Source organism: Galeopterus variegatus, unplaced genomic scaffold (assembly GCF_000696425.1).
Source record: "Galeopterus variegatus unplaced genomic scaffold, G_variegatus-3.0.2 Scaffold1189, whole genome shotgun sequence".
NCBI classification, from domain to species: domain Eukaryota; kingdom Metazoa; phylum Chordata; class Mammalia; order Dermoptera; family Cynocephalidae; genus Galeopterus; species Galeopterus variegatus.
In genome coordinates, this window is record NW_007727300.1 from 183,394 (window position 1) to 201,440 (window position 18,047).

General features: G+C 38.4%; 1 protein-coding gene and 1 pseudogene across 1 annotated transcript in view; both read left to right on the forward strand.

The window, feature by feature from the left end:
• RALGAPB (Ral GTPase activating protein, beta subunit (non-catalytic)) overlaps positions 1-18,047 on the forward strand; it is a 77,691-nt gene that overhangs the window by 22,504 nt on the left and 37,140 nt on the right. The window contains 8 exon segments of the mRNA XM_008575444.1: positions 1,473-1,640; positions 2,078-2,192; positions 2,565-2,712; positions 8,857-8,921; positions 10,434-10,531; positions 10,533-10,561; positions 12,443-12,564; positions 16,879-17,061. Coding sequence (XP_008573666.1) covers positions 1,473-1,640; positions 2,078-2,192; positions 2,565-2,712; positions 8,857-8,921; positions 10,434-10,531; positions 10,533-10,561; positions 12,443-12,564; positions 16,879-17,061 — 928 coding nt within the window.
• Positions 14,759-15,465, forward strand: LOC103592637 (annotated as a pseudogene).

Consider the following 18,047-nt stretch of genomic DNA (forward strand, 5'->3'; position numbering starts at 1 on the left):
TGCTAGGTTCTCAGGAGAGAGGATTAAACTGACTGTCAGAGGGAACCAAGTACAGAAGCTTTTAGGCATGAAAAAGAATGGCATATGCAGGGAACTAGTCATGGGTATCTTAACCATAGGCTCTTGGCTTTACAGAAACCCTCTCAATCTTATTTAAGTAAAGGGAATGAACTATGAGAAGCTAGTGATATTTAATAAATCCTAAGGTCAGTAAGTACAGCAAAGCCTCACGAAGAATAGGAACCAGTATTCAAGGATCAAAACAACTTTTCTGCTTTCTGTTTCTCTGTCTTCATGGTCTCCCAGAACTGTTTCATTCTTTTCTTCTCTGCAGATCATTTTTTTATATTGCAGTATGCTTCTGAGCTCCCAGTTTCCATGGCCTTGGTCTAGGTGACCAGTAGAGCCAGTTAGCATCTCTGAATTCTAATTTCAGATTCCTGGGAAAGAGGATCCGATTAATCAGGTGTCTGTTGTTTGTCTCTGGTCTAATCAGCTATAGCTGTGAGCGTGTGTCACAGAAGAGTGCTGGTTCTCAACCTTTGTGGTGAGGGCACTTTTTTCAGTAGGGAGACCATGGGTTGGGGAAATACCCTAAATGGTGTCAATAGCAGTAAGGGAGAAAAAGAAGGCTTTCTGACTGGCCCATAATGCTGGATTGGTGGTAGTATGACAAACCAAGAGAACAGATTTATGAGAGGACAAATGATGAATTTAATTTTGAACGTACTGAATTTGAAGGGCCTTTGGGATATTTATCAACAAATATTTATTAAGCACCTATTTTGTGCCAGATGTACACAGGAATACTATAGTTATCCATAGACATAGTTTACCCTCAGCTATCCAGTAAGCTTTTGGCTAACAGAAGTAGTAGTAGAAGAGTGTACCAATGTAGTACTCTTTAATGACAGGTGATTGAATGCTTAGTGAGTTGATTGGGAGTGGGGGTTAAAAAAGTAAGACATGTTCAGGTATATTAAAGGAATCTTATTCAAAGTGACCTTCATATCATGATGAATAGCATTGAATGAGATTTCTTTGTTACTGTCTCCCCAAAAATAATGGCGAAGAGGAAAAAAATGCAAACACACTTCTTTCCCCTCAGGCATTGTGAAATGCTGCAAAATTTTATTGCCCTGGAATTCAGTAATTTCACCAGTTTATTGATAAGTACTGCAGCCATTTGTTTGGTTTTGTTCTGTTTGCCTCATTTGCAGGCACCTGTAACATTGAATTGCAGAGCTTAAAACTTTAAGGTGTAATAGAAATGAATCTTTTTTCTTCCTTCATTAGGAAAGATAACTTAGTTCTTAGTGTATGTGATTCTGAATTGCTTTAATTCCAGTAATTATTTAAAGGACAGAAGTAGTGAAGAGTGCAAGTAGCCTTTTTGATGACTACGTAGAAAATATTAATAATAGTGAAAACTTTTGATCAGTTTGTTTAAAATTTTTTTCTTGCTTTCCTAGATTTTACATGCTTTTAATTCAAGGTTTGCAGATAAATGATTATGTGTGCCATCCTGTCTTGGCCAGCGTTATTCTAAACTCTCCTCCTTTGTTCTGCTGTGACTTGAAAGGGATTGATGTTGTGGTTCCTTACTTTATTTCAGCTCTTGAAACCATTTTGCCTGACAGGTAAGCTATCATTCTCCTATTATATCAATTGTCTGATTTGCCTGGTTTGTTTTGGTGCTTCTTCCCCAGTTTCCTAATGTATCCTATCCAGTTGTCTACATAGTCTGAAGGGACTCGGGCCACATTAAATGAGTGTAGAACATCCAAACCCACCTTAGTTCTTATTTGTCCGTGGGCTTGTTGAATCTTTTTTTGGCCTGGTCTAGAAGGGTAAGAGTAACAACAGCCCAGAGTTCTAGCTTCGTATAGGCCTTACATTTTAAATGAAGAAATAAACCAATTAATTCTCGTTTAATTGAGTAATACTTGAACATAGAAATTTAAACACACGCATACACATACATAGTGCTTGGATTGTGAAAAATTGGCATAATTTTGGCAGTAGCAAAAAAATTACTTTAGTTCAAAAATACTAATAGCTTTTTACTTTTTGGCAGAGAACTCTCAAAATTCAAAAGCTATGTAAATCCAACAGAATTGAGAAGATCCTCCATTAATATCCTACTTTCTTTGTTGCCCCTTCCTCATCATTTTGGCACAGTCAAATCTGAGGTAATGTTTTATTAAAGTTTTTTATATTCTATATTCTGCTTTGTATGCTAATTTAAGTCAAATCGTATTTTAAAAAAATGGAACAGGAGCTTTTTTTTTATAAAACCCAAGTTATTTCAAGTGAATTAATGAAGTTGTGATATTTCTTACGTCAGTCTGCCAGCATGCCTTGGCCTACCATTTCAGGTGGTTATATGCTAGTGCTGTCTGATAACATATGTTGGTTGAGTAAGTTAGTGACAGACTTAGCAGTGGCTAGTATTAGACTGAAAGCCTTGCTCATTAGACTGACCTTTGTCCATTCTAGCTATTCCTACATGGGCATAGTGTATCACAACAGTTGAAGTTAACTATTACTTGTTTTTTTCATAGGTGGTCCTGGAAGGAAAGTTTAGTAATGATGACAGCTCTTCTTACGATAAACCGATAACTTTTTTGTCCCTGAAGTTGAGACTTGTGAATATCTTAATAGGTGCCTTGCAAACGGAAACGGACCCCAACAACACCCAAATGATACTAGGTTTGTGTTCACACATTTTTTTGTAAGTGAAAACCCATGTACTGTTGACCCCAGCCATACTGAGGAGGCGGCAACCAGTGGCAGGATCCTAAGCCTAATGCAGTTCTACTTATTATTCTAAATCAGAGGCAGCGATTATTTGCTTTTTAATGTAAAAAAAATTAATAGGTTGAGATGAGGGAAGGAAAGCTTTATAGTTGTCTTGGTTGGTCATTTTATTTGTGCTTTTTGTTTTTCTTTCTCCCTCCCTTCCTCTCTCCTCCCTTTTTCTCTCTTCTTTTCTCCCCCTTCTCCTTACTTCCCCTTCCCTCCCTTCTTTTTTCTTTCCTTTTCTCCCTTCTTACTTCCACCTGTCTGTTATTTACATATGAAAAAATTGGGGGTTGGGTTTTCAGAACCCTGCCAAGAAGAAATTATGGAGTAGCTGTTGTTGTGGTTCTTCCCTCTTTCCTTATTGTTTCCTTTTGGTCTCTTAATCATACTGATTCTCTGTCTTAAATGTCTCCTCATCATTATGGCCACTGCCATATTTTAGATCCTCATTACTTCTTAACTTGATTACTGAGACTATCTTATACTTCTGGCTTTTCATCAAAGCCAAAGGCATGGTCCTAGGTACAAGTTCTCTGGGGGGAATACTAGAGAAATGAGTGGCATGGTTCTTACCCCTGAGCAAATCTCATTGCAGAGATTTATCACAAAGTAGTCACATAACAGCAGAAAGCAGTGCTGATTGCACATCATGTTGAATGCCTTCAGGGTTGAGAGAGAAGAAACTAAAAGGTCATGGAAGACTTCATAGAGGGAAGTGGGAGTTAAATTGGATCTCGAAGGGCAATATTTGCATAGGCAGAAATGAGGGTAGGATTTCATTTTGGGAGAGGAAATGACATGCCTAAAGAATTGGTGATGGCAGTAGTTATTAGAGTGGGTGCGCAGGAAGTATAGTATGTTATACAGTGAGCAGGTGGAATAAATAGGGAAGAGTAAATTCTTTCATTGTGGAAAGGAGTTGAAGAAACAGATTATAACATATCCTCCATTTTATTGTTGACAAAGATCTAGAAACTTATGAAAGAAAAAGGGAAAGGAGGAAAATTGGAACTAAGAGAATTTAGCCACTTATACTTTGCAGTTGCACGTAAATTTTATTTGCTAGAGAAATTCTTTAATCTAGGGAGTGGGATTATAGTGTTTACCATGCAGGGAATTGTCAGAAATAAGAGAATATGTAAAATTTTTAGTCCAGTGCAATAATGTCTACTGTTACGGTTCACTGAGTATTAGAAGCAGATGGTGTCTTGCACAGGAACACTTTGAATGGGCTGGCCGTACTTAGCCTCATCCTAGACCATCCTGATAACATTATCTCCTTCTGGCTAAATACGCACATTGGTCACTTTCAGCTAACATCCGTCCCAGTTCCTTGTCCCCCTTAGTACCATTGATCTTTTTTCATTTCCCACTCTAGCCTTACCTTTCACATGATCCTTTGCTAGGTCTTGCATCACTAAAAACTGAAATCTCTGCTATCTTAATTTCAAAGTTCCATTTCCTGTTACCATCTATCCTTTCATTTAATTTACTTTACTCTTAACTCCAGCAATTTTTTAACACGGGATTAGAAGACCCTCAGCCCACAGGCCAAATCAGGCCTGGTATTTTTGTAATAGAGTTTTCTAGGAACATAGTCATATCTGTTTATTTATTGTCTGTGGCTGCTTTTGTGCTACAACAGCAGAATTTAACAGTTGTGACAGAGACCATACGACACAAAGTCTAAAATATTTACTACCTGGCCTTTTGCAGAAAAAATTGACCAACTCCTGCTCTAACCTCTAATCCACTGACCCTACGTCTTTTTCAGTATCTTTCATGTCCCCTCTTCCTTCCTTACCCAGCTTAGATTCCGTGTCTCTTACCACTTTTAAACCCATCTCTGCTTAAACACAACTGTCCATCTATTGCACACTTGCATCTGAGTGGTTGAGCAGTGCTGGAGAAAAAAATCACACACAACAGGGCTGACTAGACTTTTCAGATTTATGACTGTAAATCTCAGGTAGCACTTAACACTGACAGTTGTACTACACTTTTCCAGTAAATTCGCTTTTCTCTCTCTCTCACCTTGTATCTCCACCCCTTCTTTTTTCTTCTACTTAGTTGATCTTGCTGCATATTTCATAGAAAAAAATGCTTTAGATGAGAATGATCTCTTCTTCCCATTATTTTCACCAACTACCCGCAACCTACCCAGAGTTCTTTATTTCCTCTTCTTTCACTCAACAAATATTTGAGTTCTGTTATGTGTTATCTGCCAGGCACCACCCTAGACTCTGGGATAAAACAGAAAACAAAATAGACAAAAAACATTGTGTTGAGAGCAAGGAACAAACAATAAATAAGATAGTGTATTATATGAGGGAGAAAAACAAAGCAGGGAAAGGAGATAGAGAACAGGTGTAGGGGTGTGTGTGTGTCATGTGGCAGAGGGGATGGGGCTGTTCAATTTTAAATAGAGTGTCATGACAGCTCTCACTGAGAAGGTGAGGGAGTGAGTCATGGAGATAACTGGGAATAAGAGTATACCAGACAGAGGGAAAAGCAGGAGCAAAGAACCTGAAGCAGGAGTGTGTTTGAGGACCAGTGGGGAGGCCAGTGGAGACAGTCAAGAGGACAAAGGTGTAAAAGTAGTAGGAGATGAAGATGGAAGTAGCCTCAGCTTGTTATAATGTTGCTTCACTTGTGCCCTAAATCGTATCCTTCTCTCCTTCTCAAGGACATCACTCTTTTCTATCTGGTCAGTTTCTCCCTCTTTACTAGATTATTTGTAGTGACATAAAAGATATGCCTTAAATAATAGCTTAAATAGCTCTTTCTCTTCTACCAGATAGCTAGGTGTTGGAAGCCCCCAAGATCTCTTCTTGGATGTTTTAACCTAGGTGGTCTCATCAATCCCATGGCTTTAAATATCATGTACAGGCTGAATATTCTTCGTGCTAGATATCTCCTTTCAGTTCAGCTTGTGTTGCTAGCTAACTGCCTACTTGATATCTCCACCTGGATATCTGAAAGGCAACTGTAACCTAACTTGCCTGCATCCCACATTCCTGCCCTAAATCTGCTCCTCATCAATCTGCTTCTTCATCTTAGTAGATGACGGCCTTGTATATACCTAATTACTTAGGCCAGAACCTATGACTTATCTGTCTTTGATTCTTCTTTTCCCCTTATTGCCCCACATCCAGATCTATTCTTAAGTTCTGTCAACTCTACTACTGACCAGCCTTACCATCTCACACCGAGAACCCTTGTCCAAGCTACCTCATCTTTTTTTTTTTTTTTTTCTTTTTTTTTGTCTTTTTCCATGTCCGGCATCGGATTGCAACCCTCAGTGTCGCCCCCGTACCGGACCAGGACCGGCAACAGGATCGCAACCCTCGGCATTGCTCCCGCGCCTCGCTCAGCCAGTGAGCGGGAACCGGTCTGTATGTGGGATCCGAACCCTCGGGCGGGAGCGCCGCCACGCTTCCCAAGCGGCGCACTATCCAGTGCGCCACCGGGCCGGCCCTACCTCATCTTTTAATTCGAATGTTACCACAGACTGCTAACTGGTCTCTCTGCTCCTTTCTTGCCCCCCCCCCCGAGTTTATCCTCCCCATTTAAGCTAGAGTGATGGTCCTAAAGGATAAGCTAGATAATGCCAGTTTCCATGCCACTGGCTTCCCATTACACTTAGAATAAAATCCACATTCCTTATCCCAATCTATGGAGACCACACATTTAAACATCTCACCCCTGTCTACCTCTCAGGTCTTGTCTGTACTTTCCTTCTAGTGTTCTGTGCTCCATTTAAACTGGACTATTTTTTCCATCCATTGAACACATACAGCTCATGATAACTTAAGAGCTTTACTTACTATTCCTCCTTCTGGAATATTCTTTCCCTAGATATTTGCTTGGCTTTTTCCTTGTCATATTCTTAGACAGTCCTTAATAGACCCTGCTAAAGATGATCTTATTTCATCATTTTTTCATAGTACAGTACCTGAAATTATCTTATTTGTTTAAACGTTTGACTCTCCCAGCTAAAATATATCAAAAAGTATTTGTTGATTAATGGTAAACCCAGTGGTATCACGAAGGACAGTCTTACCTCCCTTAAACGTCTTCAGAGGGACCCTGATGAACAAAGGGGCCTCCTTTTTCTTCCCTCAGTCCAATGCTCAAATTGTATAAACAACAACTTACTATACTAGAAAGCAAGATGTTTTCAGTTATCACATCTGCATCTTAGTACCACTGAAGTTCAGCCTTGGATATCAAGATCCCCACCCTTGATAGTGGTAGCTCTCAGAAAGGTAGGCTTTCCTCAGCCACCTAACAGGGGTCCCCACTGAACCAATTGAATGCAAATACCAACCCTAGGTCTGCCAACAAACCAAGGTGGCAGATAGAACATCCTGCTTCTGTGGCAATTGATCCCTCAGAATGCCTTGACTTTGGCAGTGGTTAGAGGCTTCCTTTCTCCTTTTCATTAGCAAGACCAGGATCGGGCTGCTTCTTAGTATCTTAGATCCTTATTTGTTCAAAGATGGGATCAGACATTCCCATTAAAGCCCTTATATCCCTAGGGGAGGAGGGAGATTTATGTCCTTTCAGCAGGAACACAATCCTTGAGATGATTCTAAAAGGCCTCTAAGACTGAGAGAAATTGATCCTAAAGAGGTAGGTCACAGCTGCCAAGAACAGTATTTACCCAGAGACACCAAATTAGTAGGTAACTGCAGTTGTACATAGCTGGGTAAAAAGGTTTATAATATCTCAAAAATCTCAAATGCCATTAATTGCATTAATTTAATTGTGGGCATGATTTTCTAGATTCACAAATGTAGTTTTTTGCTCTCTATGTTCCCGTTATAAAATATAGCTATGTTCTTGTTAGGCTGGGTTTTTAAAGACCTTCTGAAGTTAGTATGTTAGGTCTGACCAAGGTTTGGAGCCACAGTTCACCAGTGGCATCAACACTTATCTCAGATTCATTTGGAACCCAAAGGGAGAGTGCATGGAGGGGGAATGTTTTGATATGAGAGCGCCTTCAAGTTATGATGTTGTAGATTATTCTACTAACATAATTTCACTTGAAATCAGATCATTTCTACAGTTGATAAGAATATTTGGTTTTGCTTTACCCTTGCTCTGAATGTTCCTCATGTACTTTCCAAGAATCAGTTGTCACTCTTGCCAATACATATTGGCAAAGCTGTTTCTATCTTCTGTTTATCCATTGTAGGCAAGAGCACTCCCCCACTAGGATGAAAAGCAGTATACTAGGCTCACCATCTCATTTTTGTCTTAGCCTTTCCAGGGCTATGGGTTCCTTAATAAATAAATGTGGCTTACTTTTAGAATATGCAGACATGGGCAATTCTCAAACCATGTGGCTTTAATCATTCTTGAAAAGCAGTATGGTCACAAAGGTATAGCTGCAATTTTTATTTTATTTTTTTGTTTTGTTTTGTTTTTAAAAGACTTGGACCTGTATTCCATAATATTTTCCTTAGTTTGTATTACCCTTGAAATCAAGATACTTACCTTTCACATCAATTAAAAAAATCTGATACTAGGTATGTTTTTATATAAAGCAAAGTTTGACCTTCAAATTTATTTTAGAAAAATGTGCCTTTGAAACTTTTGGGTTTGATCAGAATTAGGGGATTTCTGGGCCGGCCCGGTGGCGCACTGCTGCAGTGCGCCGCTTGGGAAGCGTGGCGGCGCTCCCGCCGAGGGTTCGGATCCCACATGCAGACCGGTTCCCGCTCACTGGCTGAGCGAGGTGCGAGGGCACCGCCGAGGGTTGCGGTCCCGTTGCTGGTCCCGTTCCGGTGCGGGTGCGACACTGAGGTTTGCGATCCGTTGCCGGTCACGAAAAAAGACAAAAAGGAAAAAAAAAAAAAAGAATTAGGGGATTTCTAAAGAAGGTCTTTTCTGACTGATCAGATTTATTAGGAATTTTATGGGAATTTCAGGAATCCTCAGCCAAAATTATATTATGTCTGATATTAGTCATATGAGATACTTTAGCCACTTTAGTGTTCTTGTGGTATATCTTATATAAAATGCTTTCTTTTTTTGCTGTTGCAGGGGCAATGTTAAATATTGTTCAAGATTCAGCCCTTTTAGAAGCCATTGGTTGCCAAATGGAGATGGTAAGAAGCATACCACATATAACCTGTCAGAATATCAACTACTGATTTTATATAAATTACATTTCAACATGTGTGTCCTTGTGATTTTTAAAGGCACTTTGTTTATTAATGTAGGTCACTGACTCAGAAGGATCCTATTTTATTTTATTTTATTTTATTTATTTTTGGTGGCTGGCTGGAATCAGGATCTGAACCCATGACCTTGATGTTGTAACACCATGCTCTAACCAGCTGAGCTAATCTGCTAGCATGGATCCTATTTTAAAATACCATATGTTTTGAGGTTTCTTACCTTTCAGTGCCTCATCAGCTGTACATCAGATCTCTGAGAGAATCTGCATGAGAAAAACTCGAGCTAAATCCAGTCTTTATTTCTGGATAGTGTCTACTTACTTAAATCTTACTTGTTTTACTGTGCTCATAAACTGGATTGAATAATCTAGGAAAGGCCTTCTACTCCATTATTCCTGCCATCCCTAATAGATCTAGTGCTGGTTGCAAGCAGACCTCTAGTTTATTTTTTTCTATCTCATCATTTCTTTCTAGCTCCTCTAGACCAAAGTTTACAGGTCATACCCCAAAGTTCCAGTGCTTCTAAATCAGAAAAGCTTCCCAGAAACTTCCAGTGCTCCTTGGAAGAGATACCTGGACTAGAGGCTGGGGAGTGAGGCAATTAACAGGATATACTGGGGTTGAGCTGGGTGGATGTAGGATGGGTTATCAAATTATTATTAAGGAAATTACATTCATGTCCCAGTAGATGGCTTATAATAATTTACTGATCTGAATATAATGAATTGTGTTCATATGGGGAAAAAAATGAGGGATATCTTTAACACATAGGTTTATTAGCCACTGTACATATAGGAGTTAATCTTTATACTAAGCATAGTATTTTATTTTTTGTGTTTTGTGATATAAGTACATTTGAAAGTTGCTGTTATTTGTTTATTTGTGTTTATTTGTGTTTTTTTTTTTTTTGTCCTTTTTGAGACCAGCCGCACCGCACTCAGCCAGTGAGTGCTGTGAGCAAACCGGTCATCCCTATATAGGATCCGAACGCGCGGTGGGAGCGCTCCTGCGCTCCCAGCACCTCACTCTCCCGAGTGCGCCATGGGCTCGGCCCTTATTTGTGTTTTTTAAGTTTGTATGCTTGTTCTGAACTTTTGCTTGGGAGGTAGTACGGTATTTTCTTTAAGGACCCAGCATCATTAGCCATTGAAGTCTAGTGAGGATGATAAAGGTCCTGGGCTAGCCCTTTCTTTGTAAACAGCAGCAGTGAAGACCCCAGTATAGGCACCTGTAGTCATTAAACCCTTCATACCTTCCAGTAGAAGGTGTCTATGCAAACACTCCATAGCATTTTTAATCCCTTGTCAGTTTGTATCTGTGTATCAGTTTGTGCTATTTAGTTAGCACATTCCATTTTATCAACATGATTATAATGACTTTATCTATATTTGCAAACTGTGGTGTAGCCTTCAAATGTTTTATTCATTTTCATCTGACTAGGGTGGTAGAGAAGATAACCTGAAGGGTCATAGTCGCACTAATAGTGGTATTAGTTCAGCAAGTGGCGGAAGCACAGAGCCCACAACACCTGATAGTGAAACCTGCTCAAGCACTCTTAAGGGATTATGGTAAGATATGTTTGGGTTTTTTTTTTTTTTTTTTCAATTCAAAGTTTTACAGAATAACTTTAATGTTCAGATTTTCAAATAAAACAGAAAAAAAATTTAATGTTCAGGTGTTTTTATGTACTTAAGTATAATAGATGATGTAGTCTAAAAAGCTAAGAAAAAGAAAACAAGTCCTTTTAATTTAGCTGTACAGCTTTTAGTACTTGGATTTTGGGTAGTTTATTAGATTCTATAAATGATTGTCATGAGTAGTCAGAAGACATTTCTGGATTCTGTACCATGTGCTGATGATAGAGTCAAATAAAATGTGGGTTTCCTCAGAGCTCACAGTCTAATGGTATAGATGTCCAATAAATCAGTTATTGCAGTGTGGTAAGGGGGGTGATGGGTTGTGCATTAGATGGGAACTCAGAGGACAGTCTGTCTTCGTGTTAAAATCTGTGTACCCTACTATATCTCTCTTGAATTCTTCAGTCACAAATTTTAAGCAAGAGTAAGGAGACATTTCTATTTTCTGCCCTGTCAAATAAAACATTGGCAGCAAAGGATCCTATTCAGTGATGTCCTTTACCTTGGGCAATTATTTTATGGGTTCTGTGGGTTTGTGGGTACCTTTATGTTTTCATACACAAATACTAACAGTGTATTGAATCTATGAGCATTTATCCACCTAGATTGGAGTGATATCCAGATCTTTAGATGTGAGTTTAGTTTTTTAATCATGTAGAGAATTCGTAAACCATGTTCATGAGTTCATGAGGCATGTTTCTATAGTTTAAGTTCGCAATAAGTATCCTTGAGCATGTCAGACGCTCAAAATCATGATGTGGATATTCAACACACTCAAATATTACATTTATAAAGAAGTTATTTAAATTGTTATCTTATTCATTGTGTATGTAAATTATGTATAGTATAGGTCAGAAATTTGTTTACTTTTCATGTTTATAAAATACTTTAAAGAAATTTTTGCATTACTGCGTGTGTTCTAATATAAGTGTTTGAAGTGATTATTGTTTGTTTCAGCATTTTGAAATGATGTTAGTGAGCTCTGCTTGTAATGTCATAAAATATTTTTTACTAAGAAATCCAGATTTGTGTTAGTGTCGCATGAATGTCTCTCTTTAATGATCATTCCTTTTTCTGTTGTCACTGCCCTCTTTCTGATAGGATCGACAGGTATAATGTCCCTAAAGCTTCCTTTATAAATTCAGTTTAATTTGTCCTATTTTAATTTCTCCTGATTTACAATTAGCTAAGTAGTAATTACTTTTAAGTACAGAATTAGAGGTGAAATAAAAACACAGTGGCTTGATTATTTAATTTTTTTTAGGAGTATTAAAATAGTCTTAAAAGAGTTAAATGTTAAAATGTGTTTGAAAAGCCATTGCATGTGATTTTTGATCATTTAAACCCTGCAAGTAATTTCAGCAGATGCTTCAGGGTAATTCCCAGCATCTGAGGAGGCTGTAAAATTTGAATTCTTTCCTCTATAAAATTCCAGGGAAATAATTGATAGCCTTTTCATCTTTTTTTTTTTTCGAAAATGTTACTCTTTGAGTTGTTAATTTAGAAATTTTAAAATTTACATTGTTGTAAGAATGATACTGAAACTGCCAAGCTCCATGATTGTCTGTGAAAGTACGTGAGCCGGGAGCTAGAAGCTGCTCTGATCCAGCGTGTGTGCCCTGTGCACTGTTCATTCAGGCTTGGCGCTCAGGCCAGTGGGGTGGGGAGTATAGCACTGTGTGGTGCCCGTCATGCTCACTGTGGCTGCTGTGGTCTGTGCCTGTGAATGCTGTGCTTCTTGTTACTAATGCTTAGTTGTTTTTCCTCCCTGTGGGATGTGGCATTGGGGTTATATCCTAGCTCTTAATACAGATTCAGCTGCTGGACTCCTGATTCGCAGCATTCATCTCGTTACCCAAAGACTCAACTCCCAGTGGCGACAAGACATGAGCATATCACTGGCAGCTCTAGAGCTCCTTTCTGGCCTGGCAAAGGTGAGGAGGATAGTTCTTGTAACCCAGCGGTCTTGGGCCATGGCTCTTTTTTCTGTGTTTCTCAACCCCTTGGTATGGGTATTACAGTGTTGGTAATACTCAAACATGGTTTATACCAAAGTATGAAAAATTGAGCAAATGAAATTTTACAAAATAAACTTTACCTTTTTTAATAGGTTCAAAAAAGATATTTTTGCTGTTAAATTAGAGAAGACATTTTAATACGTGCTATTTATGTATTTGTACATAATGATAGAACACCTATTCATTTTGTAAAGAGTGCTTATTCTAAAATTTGCCATTTGGGATTATCTGTGACTCTACTGTCTTATCAGAAATAAGTCAAAATTAGCTGTAATTTCAGATTTGTTTCACAGCTCTTACTTCAGTTTTGTGGCACCTTAAAGCGGGGTGGCCATTTGTGCTTTTCCAAGTGTTTTCTCTTTTTTTGAGGTCAAATTCACGTAATGTAAAATTAAACATTTTAAAGTGAACAATTCAGTGGCTGTTAATACATTCACAATGTTATGCAACCACCACCTCTAGAGCCAAAATGTTTTCATCACCCCAAAAGGAAACCCCATATCCTTGCTTCCTAGTCCCCAAACCCTCACGAATCTGACAATCATGAATCTGCATTTTGTCTCTATGGGTCTACCCATTCTGGACATTTCACATAATTGGAATCATACAATATGTGATCTTTTGTGTCTGACTTTTTTCACTTAACATAATGTTTTTGAGTTTCATTCATGTTGTAGAATGTGTCAGAATTTCATTCCCTTTTATGGTTGAATGATATTTCTTTATATGTATATATCACAATTTGTTCATTCATCAGTTGATGGACATTTGAGCTGTTTCCATCTTTAGGCTATTGTCAGTAGTGCTGCTGTGAACATGTGTGTACATGCATTTGTTTGAATACCAGTTTTCAATTCTTTTTAATTATACCTAGGAGTGGAATTGCTGGGTCATATCATAATTCTAGGTTTAACTTTTGAGGAACCAACAAATCGGTTTTCCTCAGCTATTGAGTTATTTTACATTCCTACCAGCAATGTACATTTATGGGTTCCAATTTCTCCACATCTTTACTAACTTCTAAGTGTTTTCTTGTTAGTAAAATGGGCAGGATTATTTTATGTGTAACACCTGGTGTTGTGAGGACCAAATGAGATGAAATACACAAAACACTTTGTGAACAAAAAGGTGATATGCACACATGAGGCGGCACTGTTTGGGATGATATAGTTCAAGCCCTTGTTTTACAGATGTGTAAACAAGTGATCAGAGGTTGTGACTTACCTAAGCCACGAGAGATAAAATAGAGAAGAAAACTTAAGATGTTCTCACCACCACTTAGAGTTTACCTCAGAAATCCCCAGGGAGGGACATAATAGTTTCATGAGGCACAGTTACTGATACAGAAAGTAAGAACAGCCATTTATGAGACATTCAGGAACACACTGTCTTTGAGAGCAAGGTATTGTTTTCTGTGACCTTTAGTATACTTTCAGTAGTAAGGAATAATTAGCCTTCGATGGAGCACTGCTGTGGACCTGCCTAACAAATCATAAAGGACTAATGCTACCTGATTTTATGACTTACTGTAAAGCTACAGTAATCAAAACAGTCTGGTTTTAGAGTAGGGTTAGATGAATATATCAGTGGAATAGAATAGAGTTCAGAAGTAGATTCACACATGCATGGTCATCTGATTCTTGACAAAGGTGCGAAAGTAATTCAACGTAGAAAGGATAGTCTTTTCAACCAGTGGTGCTAGAACAATTGGATATTCATATACCAAAAAAAAAAAAAAAACCCCAAAACTTTGATTTATACCTTATACTGTGTACAAAAATTAAGTCAAAATGAATTGTAGACCTAAGTGTAAAACCGAAACTCTGAAACTTCTAGAAGAAAACATAGGAGAAAGTCTTTGTGACCTTGGGTTATACAAAGATTTCTTCTATATTACATATAGAAGAACAAACTGGGATAAATTGTTCTTCACCTAAATTAAGAACTACTGGTTCTTCAAAAAACATTGTTAAGAGAAGGAGATGACTAGTCACAGACTAGGAGAAAATCTTTATAAAGCATATATCTGATGAAAGACTTGTATCCAAATTACAAAAGAATTCTCAAAACTAAACAATAGCCTTTCCTTTTGGTGGCGTGTGGCAGCAATATGGTGGTGCAAATTTCTAAGAAGAGAAAGTTTGTCGTTGATGGCATCTTCAAAGCTGAACTGAACAAGTTCCTCACTCAGAAGCTTGCTGAAGATGGCTGCTCTGGAGTTGAGGTCCGAGTTATTCCAACCAGGACAGAAATCATTTCCTCCAGGATGCAGAGTGTTTTTGGTGAGAAGAACCAGCAGATCCTTGAATTGACCAATGTAGTTGAGAAGAGGTTTGGCTTTCGTGAGGGCAGGTAGAGCTTTCTGCTGAAAAGGGGCTTACAAGAAGTCTGTGTGCCATTGCCCAGCAGGGTCTCTGTGTTACACACTCCTGGGAGGGTTTGCTCTGTGGAGAGTCTGCTACATTCATTGTGGAGAGGGGGACAAGGACTACAAGGTCACAGTATCAGGGAAACTCTTAAGGACAGAGAACTGAATCCATGAACTTTGGATGGTCTGATGATCCACAGTGGGGACCCTGTTAGCTACCGTTTTGTTACCATCATCCACTGTGTACTGTTCAGACAGTGTGTGCTAGGCATCAAAGTGATCATGCTGCCCTGGGACCAAGTGTTAAGATTGGCTTTAAGAAGGTCCTGCCTGACCATGTGAGCACAGTAGACCCTAAAGATGAGATACTATCTCCCACCCCCGTCTCAGGACAGAAGGTTAGGAAGCCATATCTGCCTGCCATTCTCTAACCAGTCCCCACTGCATAACAGGGTCTGCTTGGCAGCTGGGTCTGGAGTGTGGATGTTGCTTCAGAAAGACCTTTAATAAAATTAAAAAAAAAAAATGACAACAGAAATCCCTCAGTGATAAAACAAATAACCCAATTAATAAGTGGGCAAAAGATTTGAGCAGGTACTTTACCAAGGAAGATACACAGATGACCAATAAGTACATGAAAAGATGCTGAAGGGCTGGCCAGTTAGCTCAGTTGTTTAGAGCATGGTGCTGATAGTACCAAGGTCCAGGGTTGGATCCCTTTACCAGCCAGCTGCTTAAAAAAAAAAAGAAGCTCAATATTATTACTTATTAGGGAAATGCAATTAAAAACACAATGAAATACCACTACATACCTGTTAGAATGGCTAAAATTAAAAAGACTACCCATACCAAATGTTGGGAAGATGTGGAGGAATATTAAATGGAACAACCATTTTGGAAAACAGCTTGGAAGTTTCTTAAAAAGTTAAACATATTCCTATCATATGACCCCAAATCATTCCACTCCCAGGAGGTAAGAGATGTTATATTCCTATAAAGACTTGTGCATGAATGTTTATAGCAGCTTTATTTGTAATATCCAGAAACTGGAAATAACCGAGATGTCCATCAACAGGTGACTGGATAAAGAAATTGTGATATATCCATGCAATGGAATACTACTCATCAATATAAAGGAATAAACAATTGATATACGCAAAAATGTAGAGAAATCTGAACATAATTATGCTGAGTGAAAGAAGCCAGGACCTTGAAAAAAGTACATACATATGATTTTATTTATTTAAACTCTGGAAAGTGCAAGCTAATCTATAGTGATAGCAGATCAGCAGTTGCTTAGGGAGGTGGGCAAAGAAGAGTGGGAGAAAGGATTACAAAGGTGCATGAGTAGATTTGGGGAGTAAAGGATATTCTCACTATCTTGATTGTGATAGTTCACAGGTATGTACTTTTGTCAAAATTGATCAAATTGTGCACTTTGAATATGTGCAGTTCACTGTATGTTAATTATATCTCTAAGCAGCTGCACAGAACTTTGTGAAGGGCATAGAGCATCACTGTAAGGGTGGTTTAGGGGGCTTAAAAATATGCACATGTTCCATTGCTAGCTATTCTTTCAGTCTCTGGCAGTGATGAATAGGTGCACCCAAGGGTTTTAGGGCATGAAAAACTATGCTAAAATGAAATACTTTTTTAGGGTTTGAAAAATGCCACTATTTTTGTAGGGTGTTATATGATGATACATCTGAAATATTCTATTCCTGTATATAAATAATATTTAAAAAGCAAAGCTTCCTGTGGTGTATCACATTCTCAAATAGGCCAAGCCTCAGTTAAATGCTTTGAAAGTGGTATAGTGGTACCTGGCTAACTGTTTTTGTTCCCCAAATGAATATACTCAGGTGAAAGTGATGGTTGACTCAGGAGACCGGAAGCGAGCCATCAGTTCTGTGTGCAGCTACATTGTGTACCAGTGTAGTCGGCCAGCTCCTCTTCACTCCCGCGATCTGCATTCCATGATAGTGGCGGCTTTTCAGTGTCTCTGTGTGTGGCTGACAGAGCACCCTGATATGCTTGATGAAAAGGTGAGTTTATTTAATCATAAAACATTTAAGTAGAACTAAAAATACATGTTGGGAAAATGCCTTTTAAAAGAGAATATGTAAATTTAAATATTGCTCATTTTACACTGAGTATACTTGTTAGATTTTAGGAGAACACTTGTCCTTTTGAGCACAACTTGAAAACTGTCATCATGCTTATACTTAAGTACAAAGTAACCTGTAGAGAAGTTCTTTGGAAAGATGGCAGGGGACATGACTAATTTATCCGAACTATCAAGACTGTTCTTTCCTGAAAGGATGGTAGTAGGCATTTTGGTCACCTATCACCAAACCAAGAAGGGCAGTTGATTGCTAGGCTGCAATCTGCAGCACAGCCTGTCCATAAGTCTTGCTTCTACCTAAAAGTTTTATTTCACACATTTCTCTGCTTTCTTTTTTTTTGTGGCTGGCCAGTGAGAGGAACTGAACCCTTGACTTTGGTGTTACAACACTGCGCTGTAACCAACTGAGCTAACCAGCCAGCCCCTTTCTCAGCTTTCAAGTAGTGCAGATATCTAGTCTGCTTTCCCTGCCATTGTTCCAAGTAATGCCTTTCTTATAGAAAGACAGGCGTTATAAAGAATTCACAGTGTAAATAAAAGAAGAGATACCAGGGTCATTGAATATTTATAGAGAGCTTTATATTAGTTTTGGGTTTTTTAAAATGTATTTTATTTATTAAATCAAAATTGATTATACATATTTTTGGGGTTGAACATTGAGATATGTTGATCAAATCAATATTACTAATATATATATTGTTACAAATCATAATTATTCTTTATGCCCCTTGTCCAATTTCTCCCCTTCCCTCACTCCCTCCCTCCTCCCCCCTCTGAAATTACCCTAGATTCTTCTCTCCTTTTGAAAGAATAATGGTTACTCTGTTGATTTGTTGCCTAGATGATCTGTCCAATGCTGAGAGGTGTGATCAGGTCCCCCGATATTATCATAGAGCAGATGCTTCT